The sequence below is a fragment of the Calonectris borealis genome, chromosome 6 (genome assembly GCF_964195595.1).
Source record: "Calonectris borealis chromosome 6, bCalBor7.hap1.2, whole genome shotgun sequence".
NCBI lineage: Eukaryota > Metazoa > Chordata > Aves > Procellariiformes > Procellariidae > Calonectris > Calonectris borealis.
Window position 1 is genome coordinate 1,627,049 of NC_134317.1, and position 18,477 is coordinate 1,645,525.

The window sequence follows — 18,477 nt, forward strand, 5'->3', positions numbered from 1 at the left end:
TGTTGGCACAGCTGCTTCTGCAATTAACCTCCATAAAGGGGAGTTTTACAGAAAACGCCTCCGCGTTACCGGTTATTACCTCATTCCCAGGAGTAAAATTTCCTCGCCAATTCCTTTTACGACAAAATATGTAAAACTAACTCCAAGTGAGAGTTTAGAGTAAAATAAAATTTAAAATCTCAGGTTACAGAGGCATAAATGCTGAAAGCAAATGCTTTACGTGTTAATAATTCTATTTACTTTGGTGTAGAAAATATTTCTTTACATAAAGGGGTTCTTTTGGTACACGTGTGTGTTTATGGACGATGGTGTTAGATTAAACTTCTCGTGTATATGCACAGGTCAAAGCTATGGTAAAAAACATCCCCAAAAATTACTGCAGTCGGAAAGTAAGTTAACATGTAAGCACAGTTATGGTAAATGAGTTAAACTTGTTGCCTGCTATGCAGTGATGCGTAAGTAATAATTAGGAAAAAAAAATCCTGAAAACTCTAATACTGAAGATGTCTCTAATGAAATCAACTGAACCGGTGTATCTTGAATGTTTTCCCTACAGAGACATAAGAATCCTGACATACAGAAAAATTAATGCAGTCCAAAGAAAGGGAAAAAATGTTGTATGCTTTAAATGTAAGCATACAAACACACTTTGAATACAATTTGTGAGCAAACTGTGCTCCTAAAATTAGTTAATATAGTCAAACAGCTAAGGAACATTGAAAAGCAGAGAGAGAGATTTTCAATCTGTTTGCCAGGTGATTAGGGATTTATATACCCCAAATCCCACTCACCAACACACAAAATTAATCTCAATGTCACAGTGTACTTCTGAAAATCATCTCGCATGCACGCAACCTTCCCAGCCTCACTAGGAGTTACACACTGTTATGCCCGTAATTAGACAGCGCTGGTCTTCCAGTCATCCGAACCAATGGTCCTGCTAAAACTGTTTATTTAAACATGTTTAAATGCTCTCTTACACCTATAATTTTGCAGCTGAAAGTTGAAACCTCACATACAGTCAGGCTGAAAAATTGCTATTAATAACCCTTTGTGCATATCTGGAGAAGCTTCATCAATAGCACCCAGCCCCATCAGGATTTACACCCAGAAAGCAGCGGCCTGCAGGGCGTCACCCCGGGGTCCCGCAGCAGCAGCCGAGGACGGGACAGCGCGGGGGCTGCGGTTCGGGCACGCCTGTTTCCTCGCACCCTGACATCCCTTTCGCTGCACAACGTGGTTGCCGTTTACACATGCTGTAATACGAGTATTTCTATAGATCGGATACTACAAGTGAAGTCACAAGTGAATGAAACATCCTTGCTCCTTATTCATTTACTAAAAGACTTCCTACAACAGTAAAAACAGAAATTTCAGAGACCGAGAACAACAACGTATTAATGTATCGCACTGCTTAGGAAATACACACGGAAACATTTGCATACCCTCTTCTGCACTTCTAACAGCTGCCAGAAAACCAAAAGTCAACAGCGTCTCATTCCTGTTAGAGTACACATTTGCTTTCTCTAGCCTTGCTTTGGAAAGGGTATTAAAAATAATCTGTCCATCAGAATCTTCTTTTTCTGATGGACAGATTATTTTTAATACCCTTTCCAAAGCTATATGAGCTCCTTTCTGACCACCGAGTTTTCAGGGCATTCTCTGATTGGGAAAAAACACTTAACAGAATTTAACAGAGAATGAAAAGTGTTTAAGGAATTCTATAAATGAAAATACGGTAAATGTTTAAGAATAAATGAGGTTTTCATTTACTAAAGTAGACTCTTACAGCTGTAAGAGATTCCTGCCAGGATTATTTTTTTTTCCCCACTGCCATTATTAAAAGACATCCTCCGAAAGGCATCATTAAAGACCGTTCAGCAACGAGCCGCAGCACAGCTATAAGACGAAATACCGATTTACCCAGAAATAAGGAAATTGTACACAGCCGCACACGTTGCCATGCTCACGCGCAGTGCTTTACGGGAACCGAGCGGCTGCCCGGCAGGACAGACAGACTTCGATCCCGCGTCGCCAGCCCCTGCCGTGAGAGGGGGCTCCTCAGCCCTCCCCGAGGCACGGCGTCCAGCCGAGACATGCCCCGTGCCTCTCCGAGACCAAAAATCCTTCTAATCACCGCACCGGGACAACGCCGCTGCCGGCTGCAGACGAGACGGTCGCAGACATTAGCCAGGGGAGGCAAAGGCACTTTATAACATTTTTTGAGGACGCAGGGGTTAGCAAGAGAGGGATTTGGGGGTCTGTTTTCTGAATAGCGGACCAACACCAAAACTAACCCCCCCCCATTGATGATGAAAACATCCGATGCAATAAGAGCTCTGGAAACGTCCTTATGGCTGACTCCTTATTATAGTAATTTTGCAAACCAAGATTTAGACTCGGTGTTTTCCTGACTGCAATGAGATATTCCGGAAAGCTGCTGGATAATTGCAGGTTTGTATTACGGCTGCTGGAGGAACCTCCCCAGCCCCTTGGCTCTCTTTGCTACCAATTTTCTGCAGATGTTTTACATCAGATAGGTTTTTTTAAATGCAGAGGCCTTAGTATTTTATTGATCCAGTCGTACTTGATGTACTTGACTATTTGGTTGGTTTTCTTTACAGACGAAGGCTCTAAATACCAAGAAACAGCATCGCGTGGCTGCCTGGCATTTCCATGGTAATCTCCCGGCGCTGGAAGAACACAATTTTATTTCTATTCTTGACACCGTGCCCTCTCTGCATTAGGCTGATGCACGCGTTCCAGGCTGGTAATGTTTCTTGAAGTTTAAGTGGCAAAACTTTAGGCATAAAATAATGTTCTCTAATGTGATGCCCGAAGAGCTCTTCAGAAAATTCACGTGCTCTCTCTCCTTGCTCCCCCCACCTCATCTTGACGACTAAAATAAGAGTAATGGCAGAGCTGCTTCCCTGCTTTTGTCACCAGGGCTTTGCGCGGAGAGCACGGCTATTGCTGGTCTTCGTCTTTCCACATATTTTGGACTGAGATTTTTAATTTCAAGCTGAAATTAAGATCTCATAACAGTATTCTCACAAAAATTACGTAAGTTAAGCCCACTGCTGGCTTACTCACATAAGCATTGAATAGAATATAGAATTCAAGTCCAATTTGAAACAGGACTCAAGAAATGATTATTTGGGGGGGGGAAGGAAAACCAAACCCTCAAAGTATTATTTTATATATGTTATACGAATTACAGAGGTGCCCGGGAAGCAGAACCAGTGAAACCGTACCACAGGCAGAGGTATCAGCTCAACCCGCATCACACGCGACCGCAAACCCCAAATCATCCCGACCCGGAGCTGGCTGACCCACGCCACAAATCCCGAGAGGTTTCCCATGCAGCTGCCAAGAGCCAGAGCAGAACAGCACGAGATGAAGACGGAACACCACCATTAAATTGCTAAACTTCTCAGGAAAGCTTTTCAAAATACATTAGCATTATTTGAGCAAGAGTATGCATTAAGAATATCCTATTTAGGGCATTTCTTTAGCATATGCTGGAAGCTGAATACACGCTTACGTGCTGCTCTCAGCAGAAGATCAAATGCTTTCTGCCGAAATGAATCTATTACGCCAGGGAGCGGGAAAAGGCCGTGGAATTGTAAATTATTTTATTCTGTTGCGTTTACAAGGCCTGACAGAAAAATGATCAATATTTGTATCTTTGTTAACAGAAATACCCACTGCCAAAAGGAGCCCACGGAGAATCAACTTCCATATATTCTCCAGTACGGACTCTTAACAAAAATCGCCTTGTTTGTCCCTTGTGTTAGAGTTGGTTTTTCAGGGATTATCATTTTTATGATGAAAACCCAGTGTTCTTCCAAAAGGAGAGTCTTCACTAACGAGAATGGGACCTTTCCACAGCAATGACCCAAATGGGTCCTGCAAAAGGTTTTCTGTAAGCAGTAACAAATACCAGCAATAACAAACGGCTCCGAGGTTCCCTCTGCCAGGGTTTAACGTGCATCAGCAATTCTGATCTTAAAATTTCAATGAGCTAGGTGAATTCACTTTACAGAAATCACGCACACTGATACTCGGTGGAAAATGAACAGTAGTAATACACAGATTTAGTCTACGAGAGGCACATATTTAACGCTTTAAAGCAGTGCTAGTCACTCTCTGCTCTATGGATCACTTCTAAAGACATGAAAAACAAGCCTCCTAACAGGCTTAAGTTAAAAATAAGCTCCCGTATAGGGGCCAACATACATCCAAGGAATATTCTAGGGGTCTATATACCAAAAAATGTCAAAATCCACTGATTTAAAACATTAATGCTCAGAAGAAGTAACTCTACCCTTCTATTTTACTGGAAAGAGAGCAATTACAGTTTATAGAAAATGGCCTCAAATGCTTTCAAATTCTCAGTTGATCTTCTCCAGAAATACCTGCTTCACAAAAATCTTCAAAGCAGTTTCTGTCAATAGAAAACAGTCTACCAGCCCTGGCTGAAGACAAAAGACAAAATAAAAAGGAAAGAAGGATATCCCCATGATGTGCTATGGGTACTAGATAGGGTACACCGGGGTTTATTTTGCATACTTACTTAAAATGCATAAATTGTGATACACCAGAGATGTTCAAAGTAATTTTCAACATCCTTTCTAACAATTACTTACCAAAGACTCAATTTTCCAACTTTCTGTTATGTCTAAAGGACAATTACTAAATGCATTTCACTCAAAGAGTTTTTATTCTTGTCATGGGCAACATACCTATTCCCGGCAGAAATAGTCACTTTTCTGCAGGATGTGAAACTTCTCTGCAAGCTCGGCTCTCACACAGAATAAAAATCCCAGCTAGAACTTGCAAGTTCATGACGACATACACTTTCAAAAACTTCTGTTAAAACATATATTTGAATTTTTTTTTTTTTTACACTATACAAATGTATATCTTGTTTATGTCAGTTAGCATTTGCACTAGCTCACAGAAAGCCTCGTTTCTCTTATAAAGCTATTACTAAAATTTGTATTATTTTGAAAGTGTAAAAATTTCCAAACAGTAATAAAATGTTTCATGCATAAAAAGGACCAAAATACTATAATGAGGCATCCCCGAATATCTCGAGAATTTAAATTAACCCACGACTCGCATGACAGCTAAAGCAGAAGTGCCCTGTCCGCAGCGTAGGAACCGTTACAGCACAACTGTGTTTGTTGACAGAAAATGAAGGAAAACGGCAATTACCCTAAAAGACATTTCAAGATTCTCGCCACCCCAGATATCCATTCCTGCATCGTAAGTTCCTATCTCTTCAAAGTAGTTTCTGTCAATAGAAAATAGGCCACCAGCCATAGTAGGGGTCCTAGTTGAAAACAAACAGAAAAAAAAAAAGAGGAAAAAGAAAAGAAAAGAAAAAATACCTTTTGAAAGACACTGTGGAATTCATTAAGTGACACTACAGTACATTTCACTACCTCAGACATTTTGACTATAAATATATTCTATGCACAGCAACTTAAACATAAACTGCTAACAATAATAATACGGTTTCGACTGCATGCTCTGCGCGCTTGCCTCTCGGGCAGAGCTCCCCCCGAAGCCGATGAGAGCGCTGCCCGAGTCAGAACTGCAGGATTGCTTCCTACCCGCAAAATCACATTTCCATAGATTATTTCAGGAGCATTGTAATGGTAAAGTGGATGGAATTTTGGCCTTCTGCATCCAGAACAGCAGTTCAAATCCAATCTGAAATGCTTAGTGAAGAGAGTTTAATGCCTCAGCTTTGCCTTAGCGGGAGACTAAATGCGCATAAAATTACCAGGCATAATCTCTCTTAACAGGATTATAAATCCTTACAACAGGCAAATCCAGTCAGAGTGCAACTTCTCTTTGTGTAAAGATGTCCTATTTCCCCGTAAATATCTGCTCTATGTTTTTTCAGCATTTGAAGTCTACATGAAATGAGAAATGCTCACCCCAGGTAGCAGGAACGCGGCTCTGAGTTACGGCACCAACCTGCACCCACCAAACCACAGCCCTCCCGCCAGGCGTACGGGGCACACACACAGACCCGTGCACAGCTACAGGGGCTGCCCCAGGCGCGGGGTTTAAGCCCAAACTGGTCCCTGCAGACGTTGCTGCGGGAGCTGCGCCCCAGCCCCGCGCCGCAGGCATCCCCCCGACAGCAGAGCTCGGGCGCGAGGCGGGGTGACACCAGCACCCCCCGCCACGGACGGGCTTCGGCGTGAGGAGGCTGCTGAGGTCTCGGCATCCCTACGCCGACCGGCTTTGCCGGTGAGGACCTCCGGGCACGTTAAGGTGCCTTGCCAGTCACGTCTCTGTCCTCAGCTTCAACACCAGCTGCAAAGTGGGCGAGACTGGATTTTGAAATGCGTAAGGGAACGCTAGCTCAGTGCGTACGAGTACAACCGCACACAAACACGCCAGTCACGACGGCCTGTATGCAAAGGATTCGGTCACAAAAATGAAGTCATTCATTCAGTTATTTAGTAAACTGCTGGGGAAGGCTGCTAGGATCGCCTGATAGCCAGGGGTCAGGTTAGGCACCTGAATCTATGCAAGTGCAACGTTTCCAGCACCGGCACTTCTGCCCATTGAAAGCTCAGTTTCCGCGAGAGCTCCTGTGTCTGGAGACAGCCTTGTGCAAACACTGACATAAAACACACTCCTAGAATTTTTCCGAAAAGCAAGTCAACGGCAGCAAAACGGCTCACGTGCAATGCAGGAAAAAGCTGGAGGAGGGGCTTCACGGGAGCTCCCACCTGAATCGCGTGGGCATTCCTCAGATCTTCCTTGAGCAGCTTTTGTACGTACTACATGCAACATTAATTAGCTAACGCACACCCCTGTTTGCACAGACAACTGCCGTGTTACGTTACGGGTGAGCGCGGGCGTTACGCACACCCCGAGCGCGGGGACGGTGCTGTGCTGCAGAGCTCCTCCGTGGTGGCACTGGACGCAGCCCCGGCAGTAAGGAGTCCCCGCTTACTCTCAGACTCAACAAATCCAGGGCATTTGCCTGCTGTGCAATTATTTCCTCTTCTAAGAGCCGACTATCATTACTCCCAGAAAAAAAGCACAGTTTAGCAATGAAATAATACTGGACCCTGAGTTTACCAACACCTCATTTCTATTTTTCTCCCTGTGCTCTCAGCACTGAAAGCTCAGTTAATTAACTCTCTGTCATTTGGACAGGGCTAAACCTTCCCAGGTTTCGAAGCTGCTTTACTGCCCTCAGCCTTGCTGGGTTTCTGCCACAAACAATACTGTGGCTCCCCGAGCTACGCTACAAGCAAGCGGAGCAGATGGGAACGGCCGGGTGGTGCGACCCTCCACTGACTGGTACCGTGAAAGTTAAATACCATCTATTACGGAGCGCAAAATAAAGCTGACTCTGCAATCTTTCTTAATTGAACTGTTTTTGTGCCAGACGACTACCAATGCAAAAATACTATATTTAAAAGAAATTTTTATTATCTAGAAACCTTATAAATCTATGCAAAACTACTTACAGCGATACCAAAAGCTGTGTCAGTGCTTGGTTCGCTCACCTCCCGCCAACTGGCCAAGTTCCCGTAGGACTCACGGCCATTCACAAACGTTTTGATGAGCCTGTGCCCAGCGCTGCATGAACAAACCTCAGCTCCCACCTGTGCCGATCTCCCGTCCTCACCGCCCGGACTGGAGCGAGGAGTGCCGCTGCTTCAGGCGAATAAAATCATCCCCACCCCTCTGCCAGCAACAGAAACCCTCATCCTCTGCCTCCTCGCCTTCTTCTTCCTCCTCTCCTTTCTATCCCTGGAGGAAGACAGTCTTTGCTTGAATGGTACAAAACTTCCCATTTTTGCAAAGATTCAGTCTTAAGCAACTTTTGAATGATGCAACCGAATTGTACACACAGATCCGGATTCTTCTGAAAGGTCATCAGCAAATGTGTACGAAAAACAGCATTTCCCTAATAATTCATTAACTGAAATTGGAAGTGCTGAGTTTCATGCTGTAAAATGTAAGTAACTATGCACCAATATAGGCGACGGATTCTCAAATAACTGAAACGCAGCAGGCAGGACTATTCTCTGTTATGTAAATTTAATGTTATACAAACAGATCTGCAGAGCTCTCACTGTAAAAACAGCTGAAACGGTAACATTAGAAAGAGTAAGGGTTCCTACAGTTTTTTCCTCAGCTTTGCGCCTATTAGCTATATTTTGCCTACTTGGAGTCATGCTAACAACTACACTAATGTGTTATGATTAACTCATCATCATTCAAACCCACTTTTAATTTTATTTTGGAGATTACGTCTGCTTCTCATTTCTGCAATTATTAGCAGCAAGCAGGATTCCCGTTCCTGTCCCTGCACCTTTGACCTCCCGTAAGAGGAGCTGCACAAAATAAAGGTATCTCAGCGATCCCGGGTTCGCTGCATCCCACCCTGCCGTGGCCCGGGGATGCTCAGGTCAGGTCTGGGAGCCCCCCAAAGCCACGTAACCTCACCTCACCCCGCGTCCTCCAACCGCCCCGTCCTGCGCGTCCGCGCAGAGGGGTCCAACAGTCACGAGGGCAGCATCACTAACGAACGAGACCACTATTTATATAGCTTGGAATAAGGCTTTTACACCAGTTTCAAATACTGCTGTCCGTCACCTAGGCAGTATTAATTGTAATGAACTCTAAGTTTAATCAGCCATAATAGTAAGACGATAAATACAATATACTCCTAATATTTGATCTTGTGTTTTCCCTCTCAGTAACTAATTTATACTTGAAAAAAGATTTTCGGGAAAAAAAATATATTTTTTTAGTATTTATAATACTAGCCTGGAGTGTCTTCAGCTTTAAAAAATTAAGGGCAAGTATGGAAATATCCATAGAAATGTGCTGTGCAGAGACTGTACATGCCCAGCACAGAAACACTTTATGTTTTTAATACTGTAGATGCAAGAAGACAAGATGTTTGTAAACTGATCTCAGCGGAGACAAGCCTTCTATTGCCACAGGCAAAATCACAGAAGGAGAAATGAGTTCACTTAAAGACAAAGGATGTTCTGCAAAATACAAATATTGTGCAAGGACTTTTCAGCGGGAAAAGAAGAATGAAAGGTTTAGCAAGACCATTGGCTTTAGCTGGCACCACCCACGAACATTTACCACTGAAGCAGGGCACACCTGAGAAGAACTGCACTGCCCAGAGCTCTCTGTTTTCGCCACTCCTGGACCTACCCACATCCACCGGATCCGCTGCAGGAGGCTTTGGCTTTAGCTCCACCTCTGCAGAGCGCAGCCAGCCAGGTTTTGCTCCCAGAGAGCCCTCTGGGAACAGAAACGGGCTTTGCACTTCAAATAACACATTCTGATAACACAAGGTCTAATCATTTATAAAGTTTACGAAGCCGGAGGTTACTCCGGTGACAATCAGTGGAAGCTACAGCATTTACTCTATACGGAAACAAGGTGCATCAGAACAGCAATAAATAGCTTTCGCTATTCAAACAAAGGAAAATACATATATACCCATTGATGTGAGTCCTTGGGGGTTGCTACACCTTCGGCGTAAGGAACGTACCCCTAAAGCAACACCTGGAAGCCCCTGCAAGCTCCACGGCTCAGGGAACATCTGCACTCAAAGCCACAGTTCATACCTGATTTCTGCAAATACACCTGAAAAAATATGTTTCAATGGATCCTAACGAACCTCACAGAATGAAATCTTTGACTTGGCCAGCTCTGTCTCCAGGAACAATCTTTTCTTCAGGGATTTCTTCTATTCTCCTTCCTATTCTCACTTTATAGTTTCAGTCTGAGTAAAGACACCTGATGAACTGAAAGCTCCCTGATGTTACTTTTGCTACTGATCATTGTACGTGTAAAAAAATTGTAAGTACATTTAAAAAAAAAAAAAACAAGAATCCCAGTATCTGATGACCACCGACTCCCATCCTCTCTGCCCCCAGGACGGGGAGTACCGAGAGGGGGTCGGGGTGGGGTGGCACGACCTGCTGCCCGGTGCCCAGGACAACTCCCCTTCGTTAGCGCTGCCCACCTTCATCTACCACCTTTAAACTCGGACCGTTAGCAAACTGGAAGGGCTTTTGCTACCTTTCAAAACCTGTGATTCTTCGGGGAAGAGTTACCATTTTAGACTATTCTGAGAAAGGTTACGCTATCACGGCGTTAGCTGACCTGAGAGAAAACTAGACAAGGGAAGAAGAAAACGAGAACAAGAGAAGGGACGTCAGACTGGCGTTTAAGAACCAGAAGAAGAAAATAAGGGGGAAAAGTGATAGGGACTAGGGTGCGAAGAGCAGGAATAGCACCCACGTACGGATCTGGGATGGGAACCCGATCTGTCCAAGGCAAGGCATCGTTAATTAGTAAGAGAGGCACCTATGAATCCCCACTGTTCTGTTTGCTAAAAATACGGCAAACAAGCCAACTTTTCTAATGGATGTCAGTAAGAAAGCTCTTTTGCAGCTGTACTGCATGACAATTAGCTGTGGGTTTTTAATATCAAAGTCACCGAATTAATTAACCTTTTCCCACTAAATCTAGAGATTCCAACAAAGGCGGATATTTGACTCAAATACCTAACTTGGGAATTTAACAGTTCCTTTAACTCCCTAGGCAAACAAGCAAGCAGTGATTAATATCTACGAACTAGAAAGAATCAGGCACCCTCTTCGGAGAGCACAGCACCTTCTATCTTTAACTGCACTGGGGTTAATGGTCAGCAGATGTGATGGCTGAACTCTGTTCATCCCGACTAGCAAGCTCTTATCAGTAAGCTATCCTGAGCTTTTCCCTAAAAATACTTATACAACAATTCAAATTATACCTAAATAATAAATTGTATATAAAATAACTCATAGTTTGAAAATGTATGTGTTATGATTTTAAATCTGAAAAGCAAAGGTAGGAATTTATCAGTGTTGTTATGGAAGATAAATATTTTGAGTAAAACTTTTGTCAATGACATGGATTTTTAATGTAACAAAAAGCAGAATTTGAGTGCAACGGTTATATCACGCATACATGCACACAAACATGTTTTGTATTCTATACCTATTCCATTGATTATAAAGAAAAAATATGAATAAAGACATATTCAATCTATATGAGACTGAAATAATGTTAAAGAACGGGGGAAGCAACATGGAATAAAAAAATGAACTCACCAATTTGTTTCTGAATTTCTGGTATGGGTTAGGCTTTTGTTTAATTTTATCCCCCCATTTTTTGAATATTCAAGGTGGCAGCAGCTGCCAAAACCATTCTTAACTTAGCAGAAATATGATACCTTTTCTCTTTGGATGCAGCATTTGTGGTTGTGTTTCTGACACCTCAGGACTATCTACCGCCGCAGTCTCTCGGACTGCGTTTGATAAGCATTTCGAAATACTAGCTAGCACTGAAAGCAGCTGATGACTTATCAAATGTTGTTTGCTCTAGGAAGGCCGTGACACCCAGGCAGCTCCACGGCTCACTTGCTTTGCTGGTTCCCCTCCCATCAGCTAAAAGGGAAAATGAAACAGGGAGCACCTTCTTCTGACACCAGAGAGACTGAAATGCCTCCACGACGTGGTCAGAAAGGGCATCTGTAAGTCTAACAGCCGACACTTCGGTTTGAAGCCAGCACAATTACACACCCTCAGAGCCGCCTCTTCGCTCTGAAGCACGTGCATAAGTGATAATTACGGGACACGTGGCACTTGGCATTAACCCGACCCCTTCACCCATGCCCTGCTCACTGGCACCCATCTGGCCAGGAGAATCCCAAGAAGCCCAGGCAATCCCCAGTTAAAAGCTGGGGAGGGGGGGAAGGTATTTTTTTGTTTTAATAATTTTAAGAGTCAATTACGTGTCTGATTCTGGATTAACTTTAAGTACTACTCCATTTCAAGATAAGGAAATCAGAACTGGGATTTGCATCTCTCTGAAAACTCCCCGTGCCTGTGAATTGGTTCGGCGCAGGAGAGAGGGGACGAACCGAGCACGGCGAGTGACGCGGTGGGAGCAGCAGCCAGCGCGGCGGGAGGCTCTGCAGCTCGTTAGGATCATTAACTCTACCAATTTTAACGCACACCTCAGCTTTAATGGAATAGCTGGCAGACTTCACAGCTGAGTGATAATATTTTAGATCATGAGAAAAACAGTTCTCTCGACTCAAGAGCAGCTTCATCCCCCCCTCTGCTAGCGACAGGGTCCGCTCCTGCTCCTGGGGACCCTGCTTGCTCTTCCTGAGAGCGTTTCCTGAGAACAAAATCTAAAAAAATCCAGCCCTTCCCTGACTGCAGGCTTTGAAGGACATGAAGTGATAGATTTTGGCCATTTTCTGGCACAAGGAATTTTGAAAGGCTTTTCTTCGCCCATCCACTGCCTTACCTGGAAGTGTTTCGCAAAGCTGCGCTGTGACTGCTGTCCCCTGAGTTGGCTCTCCCTTTATCTGCCTGTTGCGCACAATCGGGGGTATGCAGGACTGGAATTCTGTCCACTTCATCATGGCTCTCAGACAGGTTCGAAACCATTACATCCACTTGTGAAAGCTTTTTTTTTTTTTTTTTTTTTTAAAAAAACTTTTCATGAAGACCACAGAAGCTATTAGAGCTGAGCAGATAACTCATTGCAAGTAATTTATTCGATTTGTTCTGTTTCGGCTTCATTTAAAATTTTTCTAGAGGTTTTGTTAGAGTCCGTGGTTTGAGCAATTAAATGAGAGAGGTCAGGAATGATCATGGGAATTCAGGACGTACCCTTAGATCATTTTTGACTCAGTGTGCACAGTCATCAATTTTATTTTCTAGGCAATAAAAGCATGCATTTTAAGTGCAAATCATCATAACGGAATACTTGGGTTCAATGTTCAAAAATGTGTATTTCAGAAATATGTTCTAATATTTGCCTTAAATTATGAAAAACCAGTAACATCTGTGAACACAAGGTCAACAGGCTATTTGAGGAAAACAAACACAGAGGGAACGTAAAGAGCAAGTAATATTTTGAATTACTGAATGTTGAAAAGAAGATATATATGAGTTTTCTCAGCTCTGATAACTACATTGCAGCATTAAGGACAGGTCAGATTTTGGTCTTCTCTACCCTGAACAGCGTGCTACAACTATCTGACATGCATTCTCGGATTCTGCAGCAAAATCTTAGGTATTAAGCATTATTACCTACATAAACAAGTACACAGTAGAGTCAAAGAGCAGAATACTCTTGATTCACTCTCCTCACCTCACAGGCAAGGTCCTGTCTCCTTTCCTCCTGTCCATCTCTCTCTGGGGAACCGGATACCAGCGAAAGTTAAGTTTCCAGTTAAACCCTCCGTAAGTCATATCTGATCCAGCCATGTACTCAAACGTGTCATCGCTGATCACGTCAATGATTGGGCAGACAACAGTTTTCCTGTAAGAAAAAAATCGGCTGTTTTTAAACAAAATATTTTTTCATGTTAGTAAGCTGAGTATTGCACTTATTTTGAGGCTTCTCTGCATAAAACCCCATTTACCACCCCCCTGTGTAGGTCTTCTCCTCCAGGAACGAGGCCGTGCAAAATTCCCCGCGGCTTTTTGGGCACACCGACTCCTCGCTGCGCTCCCAAGAGCTGAAAGCTGCCAACACCCGACCCTGCCCGGCTCCCGCTCCTCTGCCAGATCCCCTCCGAACGGCAGGAGCGACCGCCGCAGGCTTCACCCCAGCAGCATTAACGACATCGTACTGACAAGTGCCTTACACGACAGGGTTTTCCTGGACGCCTTTCCAAGACTGGCAGCGTCAGGACAGACACGACAGAGGTTATTTTTGCTCGTGGCTGCAGCACTCGAGCAGCGGGGTTTTTTTTATCACGCGTGCACGCGTGTCTCGTGGAGCACCTGCAACGCGTTCCACGAATGAGAAGACATCCCGTCTCGTCTCCCACGCGTGCACTTAGGCAGGGCGGTGCTGCCCAGGCGTGCGCGGCTGCTCCTCCATCGAGCAGGGCAAGGACCTCGGCTGCTGCAACGCTGCCAGGGAGGACAGCACGGCTTTTGGGTCTCATTTGCAGGGCCTTTATGCACTTACGCGCAAAAAAGGGGAAAATTGCATCGTCTACTGCAATGAAAAAAAAAAAAAAAAAGAGGGGGGGGACCAAAAAGAGGGAAAAAAAGAAAAAAAAAAAAAAGAGTGCAAATTTCACAGAGCATTGGAGGTCACACAGACAAAAAGTCATGCCTGGTAAAAAGAAGGGACAAAGGTGGCCATCAGGATGGGAGACACCTAGACCCTGGGAAAGTAAATGGCACAAGTTGCTATTATTACCGGCATTATTATTCTTACTGTCAGCAACAAAAATCCTGCTGTAAGAATCAAAAGCTTATTGTATATTTATTTAGAAATCAGATTTTGATACAAATATTAGAGAACACTATTTTCCTGATAAATTTGGAAAAAGGAAAAAAAAAAATCTTCATTTTCAGATCAATGAATTGTTTTCATTTCTATTTTCTAGCAGCACAGTGAAACCAAGGAATGGCCCGGAGGCAGGAGGCAGGTCCCCCGCACCGGGACGCGGTTGAGCCACCCTTACCTGTCCTCCTTTATCCTGGCCAGCAGCGGCTCGAGCCAGCCCAGGGTGCACTCGCAGTGCGCGTCCAGGAACGTTATCACCTGCCCTGTAGAGGCTGCTGCCCCTCGGAGCCGCGCGCGGATCAGTCCTGACCTCTGCTCCATCCGAATGATTTTTATTGAGACTTCCAGATTTTTCACATAATTCTCTAATGAGGCCTTCAAAAACTCTGCAAAGATAATTGGAAAAAAAACAGAAGAAAAACATTATTTTTAGCTAGGTTCAGCAACTCCAAATATAACCCCGGAGTTTATGCCCCCCAAGGACTGCCGTGCACGAACACTGCCATAACACGGGAAACACATTTTGACATATTTAGAGTTTTTCTGAAGAGTGAGCGCTGAGCTCTGGAGGTTCACAGCGGCACTCTGTTCACCGCAGCCCCGCGGGAACCAGCCCATGCATACACACGCACCTCCCAGGGCATCTATGAAAACGTCACAGAAATTCTAAATGTCATGATCGGTGTCCTTGAAATAAACCAGCAATCAACACTGAGTGCAAAAGGATTACACTTTTGCTAATTTGTCTACGGTTAAATACAAATATGGCTATTTTTGATGAATTTCACCATTTGAGCCCTTCAGGAATCCAAAACTTTGCTTTTAGGTAAAATTGTAGTTACTTGGGCTAAAGTCTTCCTTCACCTTCTGGCACAGAGGAACGTTAAGCCTACTTGTTTTCTCAAGCAGGGAAATCCAGGAGTTAAGTTAATGCTACATGGGACAGAAATAAAGGACGGCTTAGCTTGCACCCTCTGTCTCTTGAACAGTGGCAGCTATATGTTGTATTTGCCATTGTCTACATTTGGCTACTCCAGGAAAATTTATCAGTCCATTGATTCCATTTATGGAATGTAACGTCATTCCTTTTCCAGGTAATATCAGTTTCACATGCAGACAGTTTTCTTTCTAAACCCTGGGTTTAAAAAAAAAAACAAACATTAAAAAAAAAAAAAAGAGAAGAAAAAAGCCAAGACCAAAAGAAATGAACCACAAATATGAGAAGTACAAGGAAATTGGCTCAGTCTGGACATTCAGGAAAACCTGAAACACAGAACAGGGGGGTTTTGAGAGACAGCGAGAGAGAGACAGAGAGGGGTGTGAAAAAGGACTGTCTTTTACAGTAATATGAAATGATAAACCAGAAGTGCAAAAAAGCACTAATGAAATTCTGGATAGGAGCACTGTATATATGACTTACAACCTGATAGCCAACCTTTGGCTCTGTTACTACCCGAAAGCTACTTTAACTCTGCCCGTACCTAAGAGTCCATTTGCTGCTGGCCCCGGCAGCGATGCGAGATGCTCGGCGAGGGGCGCAGGTCCGGCTCGGCGCTGACGAAGGGAGCTGCGCTTCACAACCCCTTCTGCAGGATCCTCAAACGCGGCACTGAAACAACACGCGGAATGGGACTCCTCTCTCCCAAAACCTACCTCTCTCGCTGGCATCGTCCACCAGGATGATTTCAGAAAGCAGGCGGTGCGGCGAGCGATTGATAACGCTGTAGACGGTCCGAAGCAGGGTACTCCAGGCTTCGTTGTGAAACACGATAACTACGCTTGTGTTGGGCAGTTCGTCGGGGTAGACTTTTGTCTTGCACCTGCCCAAAAATACAGAATAAAAACAGAAGAAAAGGGAGATTAATCTTTAAGAAAGTCCCTAAAGAGCTCTACCGACGGGACAGCCTGGAAAAGGGGCTTCAAGCCTGTTGCGCAGGATACATTTCAAACCGGTGACTGATCGCTTCAAGCTCCCAAGCCAGAAGCCCAGAGGCAATTTCAAATCCTGTTTTCTTGCTAAGAAAACACAGCAGAGTATCCAGAGGAACGCGCACCGCTGCGTTCACAGCTCCCTCGGACTCCGGTCCCCTGGCTCCCGCCTGGCACGCCGAGAAATCGGCATCCAGCAGCCTCAGCCCCCGCGTGCCCCGACACCGCAAGCAGAAAACTCTTAGCTGCACGCAGGACGCCGGGCAACCAACACAAAGTGTATCGAGCGCTTACACTTAGGTCAAATAAGTCTTTTGTTGTGAAAAATCCCAAATTCTATGGTTTGAAGCACACACGCCTCCGGGACCTTCCCATCTTCGGTGGTTTCTCAAAAAGAAGAAAAAAATTACTATTTTCTAGAACACACTCTATGCCCATGCAACGGAAGAACGAGAGGTCAGTAATTTCACCTATTTTTGGAAAATGAAGAAATTAAGGCAAAGTGAGCAACAGATACCAAACACTGCTGATTTTGTGGAAGCAATTTAAAGCTATTTGCAAAAGACAAGCCAAAATTCTGTATATTTGTTGCAGATCTTGGACACATTTCAGAAATACAAACGTGCCTACATCAACCTGTCAACACAGGTCAAGTCACGTCAGTTCAACACACTTAATATGGATTTTTAACCGTTGTGACTTAAAATAATTTCCACTTTTTTTGCCGTTTCGCTATTGTTTGATTTTCTGGCTCTGCTGTCACCACTGTGACCCCAGCTCAGGAAAGCCCTTCCAGAAGGGAGAGGCGAGCGCCTACGTACTTTCTTCAGCAGAGGCACAGACACACTAGTGAACCGAACTGCATGTAAAGGGAGAAGAAATTACGTATAGCTTTTTAGCGCATCTTCTTTCTAATACCACAAATTTGAAGCTTCCCTAAAAAATTCTAAATTAGTGAGTTATTCATTAGCATTTACATACCCTATATTCTCTGACTGTGGCACGGGCTCAGCATATCACTTTTGTCTGTGTTATTTGAAAAATCAACCAGCCCCAATGCCGCACTTGTGCAGGAGTAGCCTCCTCCTCACAGAAAACTTCTCTATCAAGGGCCAAGAGAACGAATGAATAAGGTCCCTGAAGAGAATTCAGCTTGTCCATACAGTTCCTTTCTTAAACATCACCTACCATAACAAAACTCTCTTTAACCTTTTCTTCTGCCTCACTGACATTTAAAGAAAAATAGATAAAACAACATCGTGACCACAGCTTTCAAAGTACAAGGTGAGGAGAGAATACAGAAGAATGCAGAGTATCACTGATTTCTATGGCACAGGTAAAAGGTTCGTGGTGTACATATATATACACAATGACCTACATATATGCGTGTACGCACATCTACATGTAATATGTGTCGATATACACATGTATATATATACACGTATATATACACACACACATATAAGTCATTGGTAACTAGATCTGACAGCAGAAAGTCCGATGCTAGTAGTGGCTATATATATATAAAAATATATACACACACCCCCCCCAGTCTTGACATCAATTTGATGAGGACCACTGAAGTTTGCCATTCCACCTTCACAACTTCAGCGATCTAATTAATTGTACAACTAGATTAGATTCAAGAGTTCAGACAAACAAGTCCTTTACTAGTTATCATCCACGACGACCCCCTATGTTTACCCAGAGGTGTCAAAAGCAGGATGAGCCCAGCAGGACACTATGTCCAAAAAAGAACATTTCGAATTTATTTGTTTCCAAGGCACAGTAAAAGTTTTCCTCGCACGTGTAATTGTTCTTGCAAGGCGTCTCGAGTCAACCCTGGCATCCGTAAGTCGGAGATCAAAGACTGAAAAACAGAAATGCTGTACAACAAAGCTCAGTGCTGTTTACGTTCAGAGTTGTCATCATACTTCAAAGCATATACAAAGCTGTGTTACAATATTCAGAGATGCACGTCAGTAGTGAAATGAGACAAGGAGTAAAAGGTATTTCCTTGTTTGCAGTTTAACACCAATTTTGTAGTGCAAATGGAATATTAAGGAACAGAATGTTTATCATCATGTAGTATTTGCCAGGATCTTCAGTGTTTTTACTATTAATCTCATTATTCTCCAAGGTATCTTATGGTACCCAGAGAAG

At 43.8% G+C, this 18,477-nt stretch overlaps 1 protein-coding gene across 1 annotated transcript in view; it reads right to left on the reverse strand.

Moving 5' to 3' along the window:
• Positions 1 to 18,477, reverse strand: part of GALNT13 (polypeptide N-acetylgalactosaminyltransferase 13) — a 110,385-nt gene that overhangs the window by 26,275 nt on the left and 65,633 nt on the right. The window contains exons 3-6 of the mRNA XM_075152626.1: positions 16,039 to 16,205; positions 14,564 to 14,771; positions 13,231 to 13,401; positions 5,221 to 5,338 (exon numbers count right to left, since the gene is read on the reverse strand). Coding sequence (XP_075008727.1) covers positions 5,221 to 5,338; positions 13,231 to 13,401; positions 14,564 to 14,771; positions 16,039 to 16,205 — 664 coding nt within the window. The remainder of the gene's footprint in view (positions 1 to 5,220; positions 5,339 to 13,230; positions 13,402 to 14,563; positions 14,772 to 16,038; positions 16,206 to 18,477) is intronic.